Source organism: Perissodus microlepis, chromosome 15 (assembly GCF_051167445.1).
Source record: "Perissodus microlepis isolate ML-2025 ecotype Zambia chromosome 15, ASM5116744v1, whole genome shotgun sequence".
Lineage (NCBI taxonomy): Eukaryota > Metazoa > Chordata > Actinopteri > Cichliformes > Cichlidae > Perissodus > Perissodus microlepis.
In genome coordinates, this window is record NC_140475.1 from 12,693,395 (window position 1) to 12,709,006 (window position 15,612).

The 15,612-nt window shown below is 41.3% G+C and overlaps 2 protein-coding genes and 1 non-coding gene across 5 annotated transcripts in view; all 3 read right to left on the reverse strand.

The window, feature by feature from the left end:
- Positions 1-11: 11 nt before the first annotated feature.
- Positions 12-6,094, reverse strand: tcp1 (t-complex 1). Its single transcript, XM_084953401.1, has 12 exons — positions 5,973-6,094; positions 5,401-5,486; positions 4,546-4,674; positions 4,120-4,217; positions 3,932-4,042; positions 3,638-3,819; positions 3,195-3,321; positions 2,709-2,884; positions 2,432-2,555; positions 1,022-1,214; positions 749-912; positions 12-435 (listed from the first exon to the last, which is right to left on the reverse strand). Exons 1-12 carry the CDS (start codon positions 6,043-6,045, stop codon positions 222-224), a joined length of 1,677 nt encoding a protein of 558 aa, XP_084809527.1. The 5' UTR covers positions 6,046-6,094; the 3' UTR covers positions 12-221.
- On the reverse strand, positions 5,588-5,725 carry LOC146371844 (small nucleolar RNA SNORA29). The gene has a single exon (XR_014802839.1). It is a non-coding gene; the product is annotated as a small nucleolar RNA SNORA29 (small nucleolar RNA).
- A 1,577-nt stretch (positions 6,095-7,671) lies between the features above and the next one.
- LOC146371845 (pleckstrin homology domain-containing family G member 1) overlaps positions 7,672-15,612 on the reverse strand; it is a 61,026-nt gene continuing 53,085 nt past the window's right edge. For all 3 annotated transcript variants that reach the window (XM_084952818.1, XM_084952820.1, XM_084952819.1), the window contains exons 9-17: positions 15,440-15,535; positions 14,956-15,042; positions 14,150-14,183; positions 13,901-13,993; positions 13,712-13,773; positions 13,430-13,621; positions 13,159-13,278; positions 11,231-13,046; positions 7,672-10,566 (exon numbers count right to left, since the gene is read on the reverse strand). In XM_084952818.1, the coding sequence (XP_084808944.1) occupies positions 9,587-10,566; positions 11,231-13,046; positions 13,159-13,278; positions 13,430-13,621; positions 13,712-13,773; positions 13,901-13,993; positions 14,150-14,183; positions 14,956-15,042; positions 15,440-15,535 (3,480 nt within the window). In that variant the 3' untranslated portion in view covers positions 7,672-9,586. The remainder of the gene's footprint in view (positions 10,567-11,230; positions 13,047-13,158; positions 13,279-13,429; positions 13,622-13,711; positions 13,774-13,900; positions 13,994-14,149; positions 14,184-14,955; positions 15,043-15,439; positions 15,536-15,612) is intronic.

The window sequence follows — 15,612 nt, forward strand, 5'->3', positions numbered from 1 at the left end:
TACTCCAGCACTCATTTACAACCATCTGAGCTTTATTAAGTGTCCAAAAAAAAAAAAAAAGCAATCGCTTACAGTTCTTCTAGAAGACAGAGCTCCAAGGCAGAGGGAGTGGGAGAACAGTAAACAGGCAACGTGCACAGCCTACACTAGAGCAACAGCCATGGAGAGCTTCTCGAGTATAAATACAGAAGTTGAATCTATTGGGACCAATTTGGAGCCTCTTAACCCTGCAGTGATCCAGACTCCACAGCTTCCTGGTACGAATGCCCGCCCTCCTTCGGCTCTGGGAACAGTTTGATAAGGTCATCGATGCGGAGGATTGTGATGGCAGCTTCAGTGGCAAACTTGAGGCTCTTTGTCTTAACCATCGTGGGTTCGTACACACCGGCCTGACGGTTATCTCTGGGTTTGCCATTCACCAAGTCCAGACCAATCCTAAAGGACAAGGGAATCCAAAATATGCAAATTCACTTAGCGTCCAAGACAGATTAACTTCAAAATAAAATCTTACTTTCATACAGTTCTGTCTAAAAAAAAAAATATATATAATCTAAAAATCTGGCATATTTAAACAGTTTAAAGACAAAATAGGCAAATCTAACAGCAGATTAACTTCAGGATCAAAACTGACTGAGCCAGAACTAGACAAACCACTGACAGTGTAATTACATGTTAGTAGTGTGCTCGTTTAAGGACTAACTGAATGGAAATGCCTAATAAACAAACTTGCAGCTGAGGTAAGACTCACCACTTGAGATTCTTGCGTTCAGGGTTAACCTGAGCCTCATTGTGGAAGGCCCGCAGCTTGGCCACCAGGTCAGTTGAGTCCTGTGCTGCGTTCACAGCCAGCGTCTTGGGGATGACGAGGAGAGATCGAGCAAACTCTGCAATAGCCAGCTGCTCTCTGGAACCCTAAAGAGATTGAAGCAAATTGATGAGCACAATTTACTTTAATTAAAAAAAAACAAACAAAAAAAAATAAAAAGCATCAACCCCAGATTCCCAATAGCTGCTAGCTCACCATGCTGGTAGCATAGTTCTCCAGATAAATTGACAGGGCTGCCTCCACAGCACCTCCTCCGGGCACTACAGACTTTGACTCCAGCACCCTCTTGACCACACAGAGAGCGTCATGCAGTGAACGTTCCATCTCGTCACACATGAAGTCATTAGCTCCACGCAAAATGATGGAGGCTGATGTGCGTGCTTTGGTACTGAGGGGAAAGAAAGTCAGAAAATATAGTGATCAGAATGAGAATCAACTCTAGATGTAGAAACGAAAAAAGGACTTTAAAATCAAATACAAAATGATCAAATACAAAATGATCAAATACAAAACTAGAACTTGATCCCCCGCAACAAACTTTGTTTTTAGAGAGAAGAAGACGAGCCAAACCTGTCCTTTAGGTCTGTAAACTTTCCCTGGGTATTCAATTAATTCAAGGAAAATGTAGTCCTCACTGAATCCTCACATTTCATGTTAATGTAACATGAAGTAGGTTACAAAATCTTGCATAAGGCATCTGACATCAGTTACAGACTCATTCTGGAAGTCACTATCTCTGAAATAACTTCTGAGGCTCTCAACTCATCTGTTAGCCATATTTCTTGGCATTTGACTGATATTTTTTTTGTTTGCTTGTTTTTTGGTCCACGTCCACCATATGCTGTGCTATGAATGCAATCAATTTGTTTCCAGTTGTCATACAATGGTTTACAAGCCTACAGCAACTCATTCAAGTTAAACTGGGCCAACACGCAGAATAAACAGAGAAACTCAATACTCTAGCAGTATTGAGGCTCTAAACCAATTAATGCTAAACTTGAAAATATATGGCTCATTCAAACTGACCATACCATTCAATTACTTCAATTTTTATCAGAAAAATGTGAGCCTATTCCAAGTGGATTTGTATTATTCATAATCACTCAAAAACAATGCATACAAACACATAGTTGTCTCATCTGTAAACATCACACAGTCCTGACTTTTTCAAAGCTAACTGCCAGGATTAAAAAAAAAAAAAACAACGAAAAACTGGAAGCTGCCAGTGCTGCTCCTCAGCCTCCTAGCAAAATCTAAGCTATTTTTAGAAAAGTCACTGAGACAAACTCAGATTTTGAGTAGATACACCAATGGAATCAATTTCAAAATCCTGCATTACTGTTTTACTCAAATTACTGCATTTACTAATTTGGGTGACTATGCCACGCACCTGGCAGGGTGACGACAATACGACATCAGCCTTTAATTAACAAAAAAAAAAAAAAAAAGGAGGGGTCTTATGTGGACAATTATTGTACAAGGGAAAACCCTCAACTTTTGCCAAAGCTGTAGAAGAAGTGCACTTAATTAAATCCTTTATACTCATGCAACTGACTTAGTATTGCTTCACCACTACTCAAGCAGCTGCTAGTTCTTATTTCTTACTTTTTGACAAGGATGAGCTCGTCATCACAGACGCGCTCCTGCACAACCTCCTCAGCTTGGCCAAGCATAGTGGCCTCAAACGTCTCCTCTCCTTCCAGATTGGTCAGAGAAGGGCAGATGGTGGCTATGAATGGACAAACACAGACAAGGTCAAACATGAATATTTGCTGGTGGAAACTCTAAATTTAAGTGTGTGACAGACGCATCTAAATGCATACGCGAATATTAAAAGCAGTAAATGCCAATCGACACAAACTGCAGCTTACTTCTTTCTTACCTCCTGTTGCCTTTGCGATGCGTTTGAGGTCCCTCTTCAAAACTCGTCTAACAGCCATGGCTCCTACATCCACAAAATACTTCAAACACATGTCATCAATGCCACCAGTGGTCAGTATAACATTTGCGCCTGATGCCAAAATCTTCTGGATCCTCTCCTTGGTAATATCAGATTCCCTGCAACCAACCAAAAATACATATTTAGTTTTACCTCCACATTTCCTTTGTTTTGAGCTTTGTTATCAGTTTCACAATAAGCTGCAACACTTTAAACAGTATATTTATAAAGGCATGCTATGCACAAAGTGTCCGGCCAACATTAGTAGTCATGCATCTCAGGGAAGAGCTGCTGCCTTCACATGTGGCTGCTTATGATATCTCCCACGCGTATCACTGTGTCAGCTAATGATGAAGCAACACAGTAAATTTAATGGGATGTTTCTTAAAAATGTGTCAGTTTAAAGAAAAAAAAATGTTCAAAAATCACCTTTGTCTGATCTGGTCGAGCTTCTCTGGGTCATTAATAATAACTTGTACACCCATCTTCATTTTGGTCTTCTGCAGGCTGAAGTCCAGGCAAGCGATCTTGGCATTAACGACACGCTTCACCATACCTGTGACACAATACATCATTTTAAAAATCCAAAGGACAATAAAAATTAATTATAAAAACAGTTACAAAACTGTTTGAAGGGAAAAACGGTCCCTGAACTATTCTACTGTCAGGCCAAAAGAGGCTTTGCCACAGTTCAAACTGCTGTGACTACCTTTCTCTTAGCCATGGTTACTGTCTCCCACGCGTATCACTGCATACACCATCAGGAAAGACATAGCAGCAAATTTAAATGGGAGTCTAATCAAAAGAAATCACCAACATCCTCACTTTTTACACTTAAAATCCATGAATTTCAGGCTTTGTGACAGACTTACCTTGTGAACCGACTGTGCAGTTCACTGCATACCCGTTGACCAAGAAACTCTCCTTCTGACTGCGGCCATGGGCTTTCAGCACATTAACTGAGTTGATAGGATATTTAGCTACCCCCTTGCTGTCCACAAACTTCACAGCCATGGCAGCATCCACCACCATGTTAGCAAAGAAGTCTGCATCACTGAAGGCTTGGGTCAAGGCAATTATTTTAGAGAGTGAGAAAAGCTTTCTGCACATGCAAAATATAAACACTGGTAAATTTTGCTGATTTCCTGCAAACAAATCAAGGATACACTCCGATGATTTTGGAAGACATGGAGGTCTTAGCGGCATTGATTAAGCATTCTCTTCCCAGGTCGTCTGTTCCAATAGTGAGATTCTCATTAATGTAGCGGACTGCTTCTCTAAAAGATAACGGCAAGTTTGAGCATTAGAAAACTGCAACAGATCCTAGATGATCTTATATTTAACATCATCTCACTTGCAAGCCAGACGGTATCCACTGATGACTGATGTGGGATGAATCTTCTGCTTCACCAGCTCATCGGCACTCTTGAGCAACTCTGCAGCAAGAATTACCTGAGAAAAAGCAACGCAAACAATGCGAGCTAAAATATGGGAACAAGCTTAATTTTCTATCAACAATAAAACTCAAAAGATACGGATCATGCACTGTACCATCATTTCATTAAGAGTGGCAGAAATGAGGCTGCTTGACCCTTTCAGATCATGATGGACAGTTTCTCTTTCCTGTTAGCATAGCCACACACCCGTAATAAGAAGCAGGTGCATAGTACTAAAACAGGATGCTGCAATTCAGTTTCTGAAGCTCTGTATTATGTAAAATCCAACAAATTAGCTGCTAAAACATTCACAAACACCAGTGGAGCTAGTGGTAGCTACTCACCACAGATGTTGTCCCATCGCCGACCTCCTTGTCCTGCAGATCAGCCAGTTCACACAGGACCTTTGCAGCTGGGTGCTCCACTTCCAGCAGCTTCAGGATGGTTGCTCCATCATTGGTGATGGTCACATCCTGTCGAAACAACCACAAAACACGACTGATAAGCAACTATTGCTTTTATGTAGTTATTATAGTTTCTGCCTTGTGATCTAAACCTATGCACTGGTTGATGTGGGAACAGCAATTTGAGTATATATTCTCCAGGCCATGAAAGGCTTTCAATATATGTAAAGTCTTAACATCAATTTTTAAAGCACTGGGTAGCAAGTGTAAAGCTCCTGAGACTGGTGTAATATGTTCAGCTTTATTGGTTTTTGTAAGAAGTCTGGCTGCTGCATTTTGCACAATCTGAAGTTGATTTAATACTTTCTAAGCAACACCTGTTGGAAGTCCAACAAGATAGTATAACAAAAACGAAACAGCAGAATGAATGATAGTTTAAGTGTCAATAAAACTCGTGCATGTATTCCATCTTGTTTCTAGAGACGTTCATTCCTCTTTTCTCCAGTGCATACCTCAACCCCCTTCCTACTCTCACTGCTGTCTGTGAGCCTCACAGTCCACGGAGACTCCTGTCTGTTGTTTTCACCAGTTGTAGGTATTTTATGTTAATATAAAGTGAAATTGTGAGGGTCGAGATTTAAGCTGCTTAAAACTGCAATACAAACAATCCTGACAGTCAAGATATTTCTTCATGTATTTGATCGCCAATCTAAACCTTCTGTTTACTACAGTAACCTTTGTTTAATGGCATATAAACAGAGCGTGATACAAAAGGCTTCCAAACGTGATACTGACCCCGATATCGTCCACCAACATCTTGTCGAGGCCAACGGGTCCAAGCGAGCTCTTGACGATGTTGGCGATGGATGCTGCGGCCATAACTGCAGAAGCAAAAAGGAAACTGTAACTAGCGAGCGTGAAGCAACAAGTTCAATGCATCTAAAGATACTAGGCACATCCTTTGACCTTTCGGACCTCAGTCAGAGGGATATGCTGTCATTTCATTCAGAGAGGCGCACATTCAGCTCGCCACACCTTCAGACCATGACAGAGTTTTTCTATCCCATTAGCATAACCCTCCATTCATTGTAGTACGAGTGGACGGTACTAAAATGGGATTAGACAATTGCAACACGTGCTGCAGTTGAGACAGAATAGATTTGCAGTGTTGTAGTATAATGATAATACTACTAATAATATTAGTAATAGTAATAGACAGGAAGCACAATCTCTAAGTTAACATTAGCTAGCATTAGCGTGATCCACACGTGTGTTGCATAAAACCGTTCTCTTGCCCGTTATAATAAACACATAGCAGAGACGCTAATTTTATCTGACCTACAAAGTTAAGCAGCGCATAAACTCACCATTTTGAGTGCGAACAGATTGGCCAGTTGTCCTCTGGCCGAGCACATTCAACGGACCATCTAATAGCGACATTTTTGGACCACCGCACAACCGAGAAGAAAGGAAGCGGCGCAGTGCACTATGGGTAAACCGGTACTGGGAAGAAGGTTCGAGAAGAAAATATCTTAAAAATCTCGATCTTTTCAGTATGAGAGCTTTTAATTGTGTGGTAGAACTCGCTATTAAATGTTTTACATTTTTTCACGTGATGTCGTTCTCTTTTTAAATTACAAATCAACGTTTTTGTTGAGTCATTTCTTATAAACGTCATTTCCCAGCATGCCCTAAAACAGCCGCGCCGCGCCCTAGTTCTTCTTCTTGGTTCGTCCGAACCAAGCTGTTTGTGCGCCCGCTACTGTTGATACTGTTGTTATGCGGATGAATATCCTATTTGTTGTCAACTTTTTCCTTAGTTTCATGCGGTATTTTCTTTATTTTTGTATTGAAAGATTAATATTTGTTTGCATTTATTTTTGGTCAGTACATCAACAGAAAGTTAAAACTATTTGAATTAATTTTATATTTGCTTTCACTCACAAATTCCATATACTCAATAATTTCATAATATGTTTAGCAACGAGACAAATTAGTTGCTTGGAAATAATATATTAGAGATGATATTTCCATTTCAAGCACATTTACTTTCGAATGGATTAAATATTTTTATTTACTAAGTCATGGTGAAACGAAAGTACACCCTCTTTAAATTCTGTTTTACATATCAGGATAATCTAGTCCTTAGCAGATCTTAAGATTAGGTAACTACAACCTCAGATTAATTATAAAACATTACATATGCCGTTATGTTTATTTATCAAAAACTAAGCCAAAATGAAGAGTGAAAGCAGTGAGTGGAAAAGTACACCCTCACTTTAAGAGGGAACAATTATGACATGTTTGGAAGAAAAAGAAAAGCCTCCTCTTTATAAAAACAAGATGGCAGCATGGTTTATATTTGCAAAGCTGTATCTGAACATACCTCAAACCAAAAGTCAAGTATGCGGGAAAGGGTGATGATTTGGGCTTGTTTTGCAGTCACAGGGCCTTGACATCTTGCAGAGTTGACCATGAGCTCCTCTGTGTAACAAAGCATTCTAGAGTCAAATGTGAGGCCATCTGTCTGACAGCTAAAGCTTTGCCAACTTGAGTTATGCAGGACACAGGTCCCAACACAACAGCAACTCTACAATACAATGGCTGAAAAAGAAAAGAAGCAAGTTGCTGAGATGAGGCAGTCAAAGTCCAGACCTCAGCTGAAAGGTTCATGGGGTGTAGTTATTATTATTATTATTATTATTATTATATTGTTTTAAACACACTTTAGCATTTTGGCTTAGTTTTGACTGCTCAGCTATAAAAGGCTCAATGGGGTATTGTCGTCAACTGTCCAGGAAGAGCGGACACATAAGTTTGTGAATGGAATAACTTAAGAATGAGGTGATGTAGGATTTTGAAAGTCATACCATTAGTGCCGGGAAGTGCCTTTCAGTGCTGGGAAGTGTTCTGCCATTGCAAACAGTTTTACTTAAGTAAATGACATGCATGCTCTGCTGCTAATAAGAACTATAGTACACAACGAAAAGCTTCCTGACTGCTGTGAGTCCTATTATTCAGTGTGGTGAGATAACAAGAGGAAAAAAAAACCCACACACACAAAGGTGAGTTCAATCTGTATTTATTACCTCAAACATAGTTTGTTGAGCCACGACATCTAGCCAGTTAAAAAAATACAGTAGACTTAACTTAAACATCGAAGCATTAAAAAGCATAACTATGGCATAGAAGAATAACATTCCTAAAATGTACATCTTTACAAAGTGTTTACAAATTCAACGTAAAAAAAAAAAAAGAAAAGGACAAAAAAAGTGCAAAAAAGAAAAAAAAAGTAAATGAAAACTGACAATCCCCACCAGTGAAACAGGACGAAAATGTACAATGGAACAAAAATACTTCATATTCCTAACTTGTGTTTGATGCAATTCTCCTGACATGAACAACAGGCCACGATCTTGTGCTTTTTAAATGTTTGTGTGGTTTTCTTTTTCGTGAGTATTTATCAAGCAGTGCGTGATAGAAACCTTTTCGGATAATATTCACAGTATTTGATACAAATTTTGTGAGCTCCTAAATAATAATAAAACTCTTTCAATAAATATATTCTTTCATTTACAACCAGTCGGTGGCTCGCAGTAATAGTGACACGGGGCAGTAACAGAGGGATGTTTTCAAATAAATAGGACATTCAGAAATTAAACAAATGTGGCATAAATCTTGGGTTTGCTTTGATGGGAAAGAAAAAAAACAAATGTGTTGACGAATTGTCGAGGTGACTTTCTGGGAGTGAGGATGTAATATCAGTAGTGTGACAGTTGGGAGTGTCCCAAGACGTAAACTAGGTAAACAAACAGATGATGATCAATTAAAAAAAACAAAACAAAACAAAAAAAACTACACCATATACAGTACTGTAGTAAATCTCCTTAATCCTTTCCTTTGTGGTCCCTCTTAAAAGCAAAGGTTAAATTATAATATAAAAAAAAATAAATCCACACACACGCACAATTTATTTATTGAGATGAACATTTAAGCTGTGCACGATGGATGGCCCCAGACATCAACACGTAAAAAACATTTCCGATTTGCTCACAGATTCAAAATAAATATTTAATCCTATATTTCTTATTGATCATCTAAAATATCAGCATCTTCTCAATTTTTAAAGCACGATACCCTAGAAAGGTGGTAGGCAGAGTGACGTACAATAACTTCAAATAGACTTACAAGTCTATGTTTAGTCATACTTAACCTATTGGGTCTTGTATTAGCCACCTAAAGGTGAAAAACTAGCCTGAGTAGCACATGTGAAGACTGCGAATCTGAACTGTATATTTGTAAAGCTGCTTGTTTGGAACTGTTTGATAGTGTAAGCAAATTTTTTTAAAACTAGCCACGAATCTGGGTCACCTCTCCTATATAGGTAAATATTAACTAGAGATGAAAGTGCAGTTAAAATTAACCTTAAGAACACCACTGAAGAGGTACTTCTGACATGGTGGTGGCCACAATCTGTCAAAGTCCACTAGATGTTTGAGTCTAAGTCTAAGACCTTGAGCACAGAAGAGAGTACATTTCAGTCAGTATCCTGAACTACTGTACAACAGTTCATATGACACCAGTTATGTCTATAAGGTTCAACACAAAAAGCAATCAAAGAGTTTGAATATTAAAATCTTTTCAGTCACACTGGACTCCTTTTACAGACAACTGAGAACTTTGCTTTGTTCTAGCGACCCCTCACCCACCCACCCCGATCTCTGGAAGTGCTAAGGCAGCTTACATGCAAGCTTTGATGTGGCGTTTTGACCGTTAATGGTCACCTATTATGTTAAACTTCAAAGCACTGTAACAGAAGGCGAAGGCATTAACATGTCATTACAAATATGGCTGATCTACACTGAGAGTTGTGTTATATTTGCTTTACATTTCTTTGTGTTTTAAGATGTAGGGCAGTCAAGGCCAAGCAGCATTGTTCCCTTTGTTGATATAGATTTGGCTTTTTAGTTGACACACAGCCTCAAGCAAAGCTGCTGGAGCTCAGACACTGAAACTTCTCCCTCAGAGACTGGACGATGTTGGGCTGGCTCTGCTGCGGCTCGTTCCACAGGTATTTTTCCAAATGCTCGTGGTCCAAAGGTCTCAGCGGGTCGCAGGAGCGGATTGGGGTGCACGGTAGACTCTGAGACTGGATAATGCCCCGATTCTGACCGGCAAGAGCGGCTGAGCTGCCGTTCTTCTGCGACAACCTGTCACGCTGTTGTTCACTCTCATCCTCTGAGCGGATTTCGACATAGTCATCGTCATCTTCCCCATTGTCCTTGAAGTTGGCCAAGTAGTTCTGGGTAGCGGTGAGTATGCTCAGTGCAGAAGCCCGATTCAGGACCACCACCTTTTGGCCATCGTGTAAAGTGAGGTCTGAAAGCCCCTGGGTAGACCGCTCTGGGAGGCTACTTTGCCGGCCAGCTCGGCCTAGACTTGGACCATGAAGTCTGTTTGTGGATCGATCTACATCGAGTCCGTTACATTTAAGTCCAGACTTCTCCTGCTGTTGGCTGCCAGTAGAACTGACTGACTGAGCAGAAGGGGAGGACTTTGCGGGCAAAGATGGTGCATTAAAGGAAGGATGTCTCTTAATGGAACTGTACACGTGCTCTTCTTTCTCAATAGGCGCGGAAATGCACGAGCTCCATCTCTGTGCCGGTGGAGTGGTCGGAGATGGAGGGAAGAAAGAAGGGGTGGAGCAGGCTGAAGTAAGCCTGCGCTGAGGGGTAGAAGATGCTCGAGCCTCTCCCACCTCGCTAGACGAGGAGACAAAGCTGGCCAGCTCTCCGTTGCTGTAGGTAGAGTGGAGCCAGTCCTCTTCCAGAGAGGTCTCAGGCATGGACGGAGAAGATGACAGACCTGGATGGGAGTGATGTGGGGTAGCAGAGGTTGGACTGGAGGAATCTTTAAACATCACCTGGTCATACAGATGGGAGTACTCTGCTATCCTTGCACCTTAAGATGGGAGAAAAAAAATGATGCAAAAGAAGTGTGAGTGAGGCATGTTTGCATTTTTGCTCATAAACTAACAGCACTGGTATACAATAAAGGCACCATTTTTTGCTCAAACCATATTTTGAGCATCTTAAAACTCAGATTTTTGGCTCTCACTGGACAAATATTCAATAATAACTTCAACATAATATAATTTAAGTGGTCTCAATAGGAAACTAGACATCTATAGCTCACCTTTGGCCAATCATTGGCATTTCATTAAAAAAAATCCTATTGGTTGTTTTAAAAGTGAATCCATTGAGACAATGAAAAACTTGAATGAACTGCTATTCCAGCTTTGCCAACAACTGGATATGTTAAAAGAGGGCCTGCTGGCAAAATATGTCAGAGATGGTGACACTGTAACTGTTTTGGCCTCGAGCTGAATTCCGAGCTCGCATTTCTTCTCCTGCACAGGAAAGCTACTACCCTCATTCACATATGAAGTGATTGCATTTGTTTGTGCTGGTCTGGTTGGAGAGGAGAGCTGCCAGAGAAGGGCTGTATTGTCATATTATGGGTATTTGAATAGGTGATCTACAGATTTCTACCCACAGAAACACAAAATGGAAACAAATTTAAACCTATACTCTAGCATCTGAGAATTATTATTATTATTTTTTACCTATGGCTGCACCTCCTTGTTTCTTCTCCTCTAAGATGGCTGCGAGATCTTTCTGTTTCTTCTCTGCTCTGGCCCGACTGCAAGAGTCTCCAGGGTCCATGCTCCTCATGCGAAGCAGCTGGTTTGCTTTCTTAATCTTCTGGCTATACTGGCGTGCCATGAGGAACACACGGCTCTTAGTTTTGTCCATCAGTTCTAGGGGAAAGTCCACAGACTCACCCAGCAGGAGAGAGGAGGATGCCAGGGGTGAGTCCAGACCTGCCAGCTCCCCTGGGAACAAACTGTGAAGGTCCTTGAGGGAATTTTCTCTCTGAGAGATGTTTCGCTGGGGAAGCTCCACCAGATCGTCATCCTCCAGGCGAAAGCTGCCGCTGCTTAGACGAGCCAGTCGGTTGCGGATGCTCTTCACGGTTCCTGGGACGGGCTCTGGGGTGACAGGAAGGGGGCGTGATGCAGGAGAAGGGCTGTGGGTTTCTTCTTCAGTGGTACCTTCACTTTGTTCAGGAAGGTTGATAACTGGGATGGTGAATGAGAGTGTGGCAGTGACAGGTGGGGGCTTAGGTTGATGTGTTGGGGAACTGGTGGGTGCACAGGCTGCATGAGTATTTACAGGAGTGCTCTTCACAGGGCTTTTTTTGACAGACGAGGTCTTCTTCGGCGACTCGCTGGCACTCACTGGGAATGCAGCAGGAAGTCGATCAGCTTTCTTCTCGTTTTTCTTGATGTAGTTTTCCAAGTCGTTCCAGAGTTCATCGACCTGCTCGGACATCTTATCTCCTTTCTGTGAGCTCTGAGAAAAGGTCTCAGAGGTGGAAGAAGACGAAAAATCGGGCTCAGAAGAACATGGGGCAAGGCAGGGGGCTGGTCCTTCATCCTCTCTAAAGTGGGAGCTCTGCTCAGAAACAAATGCTCTAAGCAGCACACTGTCCCTCTCTTCTTTTAATTTATCACCTTCATTTTTTTCCACGACCTTGGTTGATGGCGGATCCCTAAAACAGATTGTGTCGTAGATATTCTCCTCCTCCACTATTTTGAGTTCACATGTCCCAAATGACTTCCCCTCTTGTGTTAGTGACTTATGGTCCTCTGGCAAACGGTCTGGTTTGGACATAGACTCTTTGACCTCTGGAACATTGACTGCTCTCTCTGCCTCACTCTGGGAACGCTGTGCATCTGTAGAAGCATCTTTCTGCGACTGGCTTCCTTCAGGGTCTCTTCTGATGAGTCCCATGCTCTTTAGGTCCTCATAGCTGATATTGTCATAAACATTTTCAATATCATCCATTGTCAGCTGCTCAGCTGAGGATGATCCAGATATATCATTGCTGGATGATTCAGTGTGGATCACTTCCAGGTTGCTGTGACCGACCTGGTCATCTTCGGGGCTCTCTCGAGGCTCTGTAGCCTTCTCCCCGGCACTGCTTGCCCTCCGCAGGACTCTGCTACCGCTGGGTGGAGGTTCAACCTGCACCGTGGGCACCTGTTCAACATGCCAGCTGCAGGGCCGAGCGGTCCTTGGCGATGAGGTAGCTTCTGATCTCTCTGAAGGCACCTCTGGCTCTTGTCCGTTTGGCTCTGTGGGAACAAACATCTGGTAGATGTCCTCGTCTTCATCGTCAGGCTGCATTGTTCTCTGGCGGGTGGGGAACATTGCCCTGCGAGCCTGATGGTCTGCCCAAATGTTCCTCACAGACGGGTCACTTTCTGTTACTATTACAGAGGGAATGGGGGAGTCTGGAGGCTCCTCTGTCACGTGTGGTGTCCTGAGGAGTGGTGGGTGGTGACTTCCATCCCGTACGAGGGATTCTCTGGCTCTCTGAAGGACAGCAGAGATCATTTGTATTGCACGTGACTGAAGCAGCTGAAAAATCTGAGATCCAGTACAATTTTATATTGCATCTCTCATTAGCTCCAAATTGATACTGTACCTGTAGGTCTGCTGAACTCATGTTGAAAGCTTTCCACTGTTCAATGCTATCAACAGAAGCCTGAGGGTTCAGCCTCTTTCTACTGCCTTTGCCAGGCACCCGCAGCCTCTTTCCGCCTCCCTGAATGCAGAATTTAGAGTATTACCAATATGTTTGAAAGACTGGATTAACATGGAAACAAACTGGGGGATTTCCATGTAACCCCGAATTTCACAGGGATATTTTTGGCAAATTTAAATATAGTGCACAACTATAGGTAGCCAAAACCCACCAGACCACTGTCATCCTCATCGTCAGCGTCCTGCTGATGTGACTCCTCCCCTTCCTCCCGGTCACTGTGGTCATAGTGATCACCAGGATCTAAGGACTCCTGTGATTGGTTGATGAGGCTACGGCTGCGGCCAATTGTGCCCAGAGCCAGCTGGGACACTGGAGAAAGCAGTGTGGCACCTAGACTTGTTCGCTGCATAGAGAAGGAACACATTTTGGGTTAAGTAAAATTTGTTCACAAGTGTGTGTACACTGACTCCTGGTTTGTCTTTGCATGACTCACTTTTTCACCGTCTGCATTGGCTGCATTCTGCTTAGCATTCTTCAGTAATTTGGACAGAGGTTCTGGGAAGACAGAAAAATAAATATAGATTAGATGTGTGTTCAGTTCCTTTAATTTTTATTTATTTTACACACTAAGCTATGAAACATAATTTTTGCTCAACACAATATTGACTGAGACTTTTCTCACCTTTCCTGCGCCCTCTACGAGGAGTGGGGCCTTCCTTGGTTTGAGGGGAATCCTTCTTTTCACCGTCGGGGGTATAGTGAAACCCGGGATGATCTGGGGAAAAAAAAATGGCAGTAGAGGAAAACAAATAAGTGATAAATGAATATTGAATTTTTTTTTTTTATACCTGCAGCAAAAAGAACATTAGACTAAAATATACCAAAGGTACAATTTTAATAAATTATCACTAATTTAGAAATTGGTACTTACGTGTCACATCCATTTCCAAAATAGCTTGTTTGGCCTGGAATTCGGAAACAACAACAACAAAAAAATTAGGATGAAGTCTTTTGAATAACTTAACCACTTTGTTGCAATTGAGTCTTTTTTGATAAGCTGCATTAAAAATTTAGAAAAATGCACTTGTGCTTTGCTGAGGATCTTTGTCATTCTCAATAATTTTCCCTTTTGTTGCTTTGAATGCAAGAATATTGAATTATTGATAATAATTATTAAATTAATTACAATTCAACTACTTTAGTAGAACTGCAAGAAGACAATTTTGGATTAGAAAAAAAATGCATGCATTTATTTAAATGCATTTTGACACTAGGTGGCACCATATTACTGTATTCACTTTACAGTTCAACTTGAGACTTATCAAAGGAGCCTCTTCGTGGAAACTCTTTCTCTGAAAATTCTTAGTTTTTGCTGCACATGTCAAAAGCCAGATGAAGAGATAGAAAAGAAAGTAAAGTTTATGTTTAAAGTGCTTTTCACAGATGTGTGACAACTTAAAATAAAATACAAAAATTTAGGAATAATCCCAATAAAACATAACAAAAAAAGCCAAAACAGAATAACATAGAATAAAAATAATTCATTAAAAACTGATGATGAATGCTGATAGGAAGACGCTAGAAAGTGTAAAAGCAGGATAGGGTGATAAGGGAATATGAGAAAGTAAGAGAGATGGAGTGAGTAGGAGGGAGTGACATTTTCAGCACATCCCGCTCAAAGCAGTTACGAAATCTTTGAATAAAGATGGGGCCTGTCAGGAGACAAGCTCCTCTTACCTTGGCAGGGATTTTGGCAGGATGGTTTTCAAGTATGAGTCTCTTGAGGTGTAAGATCCACATGCGTTTGTCTTGCTGGGATTTAGCCTGCGGGCAAATAGCACAACATCACAGAAGAGATAATCTCATACATGTATTTTAAATACAGTTCAAAAGGTTTGGGTTAAATCCTTAAGAAGTGGAGAGCAGCTTTGTTGCATAACACATATTAGCTTTCTTTTTCAGCGCTCGTCGAAAAACAGTTATTAGGAAACAACAATGGCCACCGTTAGCCTTTAAACAGTCTACGTGTCTGAACAGCTCCGTGACGTGAGCCTAGACTAAATACAAAACAATAAGACAGCTGCAAATCACGAAGCAACAACCATCACAACTTCTGACTTGCACAATGTCACTCGTAGCTACATTTTCAAACGTGTAATTAAATTCAAAAGGTGTTTGGTGTCTGGTTTGACATGTCTTCTCTTATGCAATGTTGCTATACCTGAACTGTATGTTGTAGTTTGGGGTTCTTGTAGTGAAACACACTGAAACTCAGTGGTTCTTTAGGGATGACTTCCACCAGCATCAGATTACAGCACTACAAGAGACAGGCAGGAAGTAGTGTTAGAATACGGAGCACAAGCATTGAAATCCTTAGCATTTCTTCAGGGCATG

Bases quoted from the DNA above. Each gene is read 5' to 3' on its own strand.
- tcp1 (XM_084953401.1), bottom strand. From the start codon at position 6,045: ATGTCGCTATTAGATGGTCCGTTGAATGTGCTCGGCCAGAGGACAACT. The intron at 1,215-2,431 runs GTAAGAAATAAG...CTTTCCCCTCAG, and splicing joins GAGCTCATCCTTGTCAAAAA to TACCAAAGCACGCACATCAG. The intron at 436-748 runs GTGAGTCTTACC...CTTGTCCTTTAG, and splicing joins GAACGCAAGAATCTCAAGTG to GATTGGTCTGGACTTGGTGA.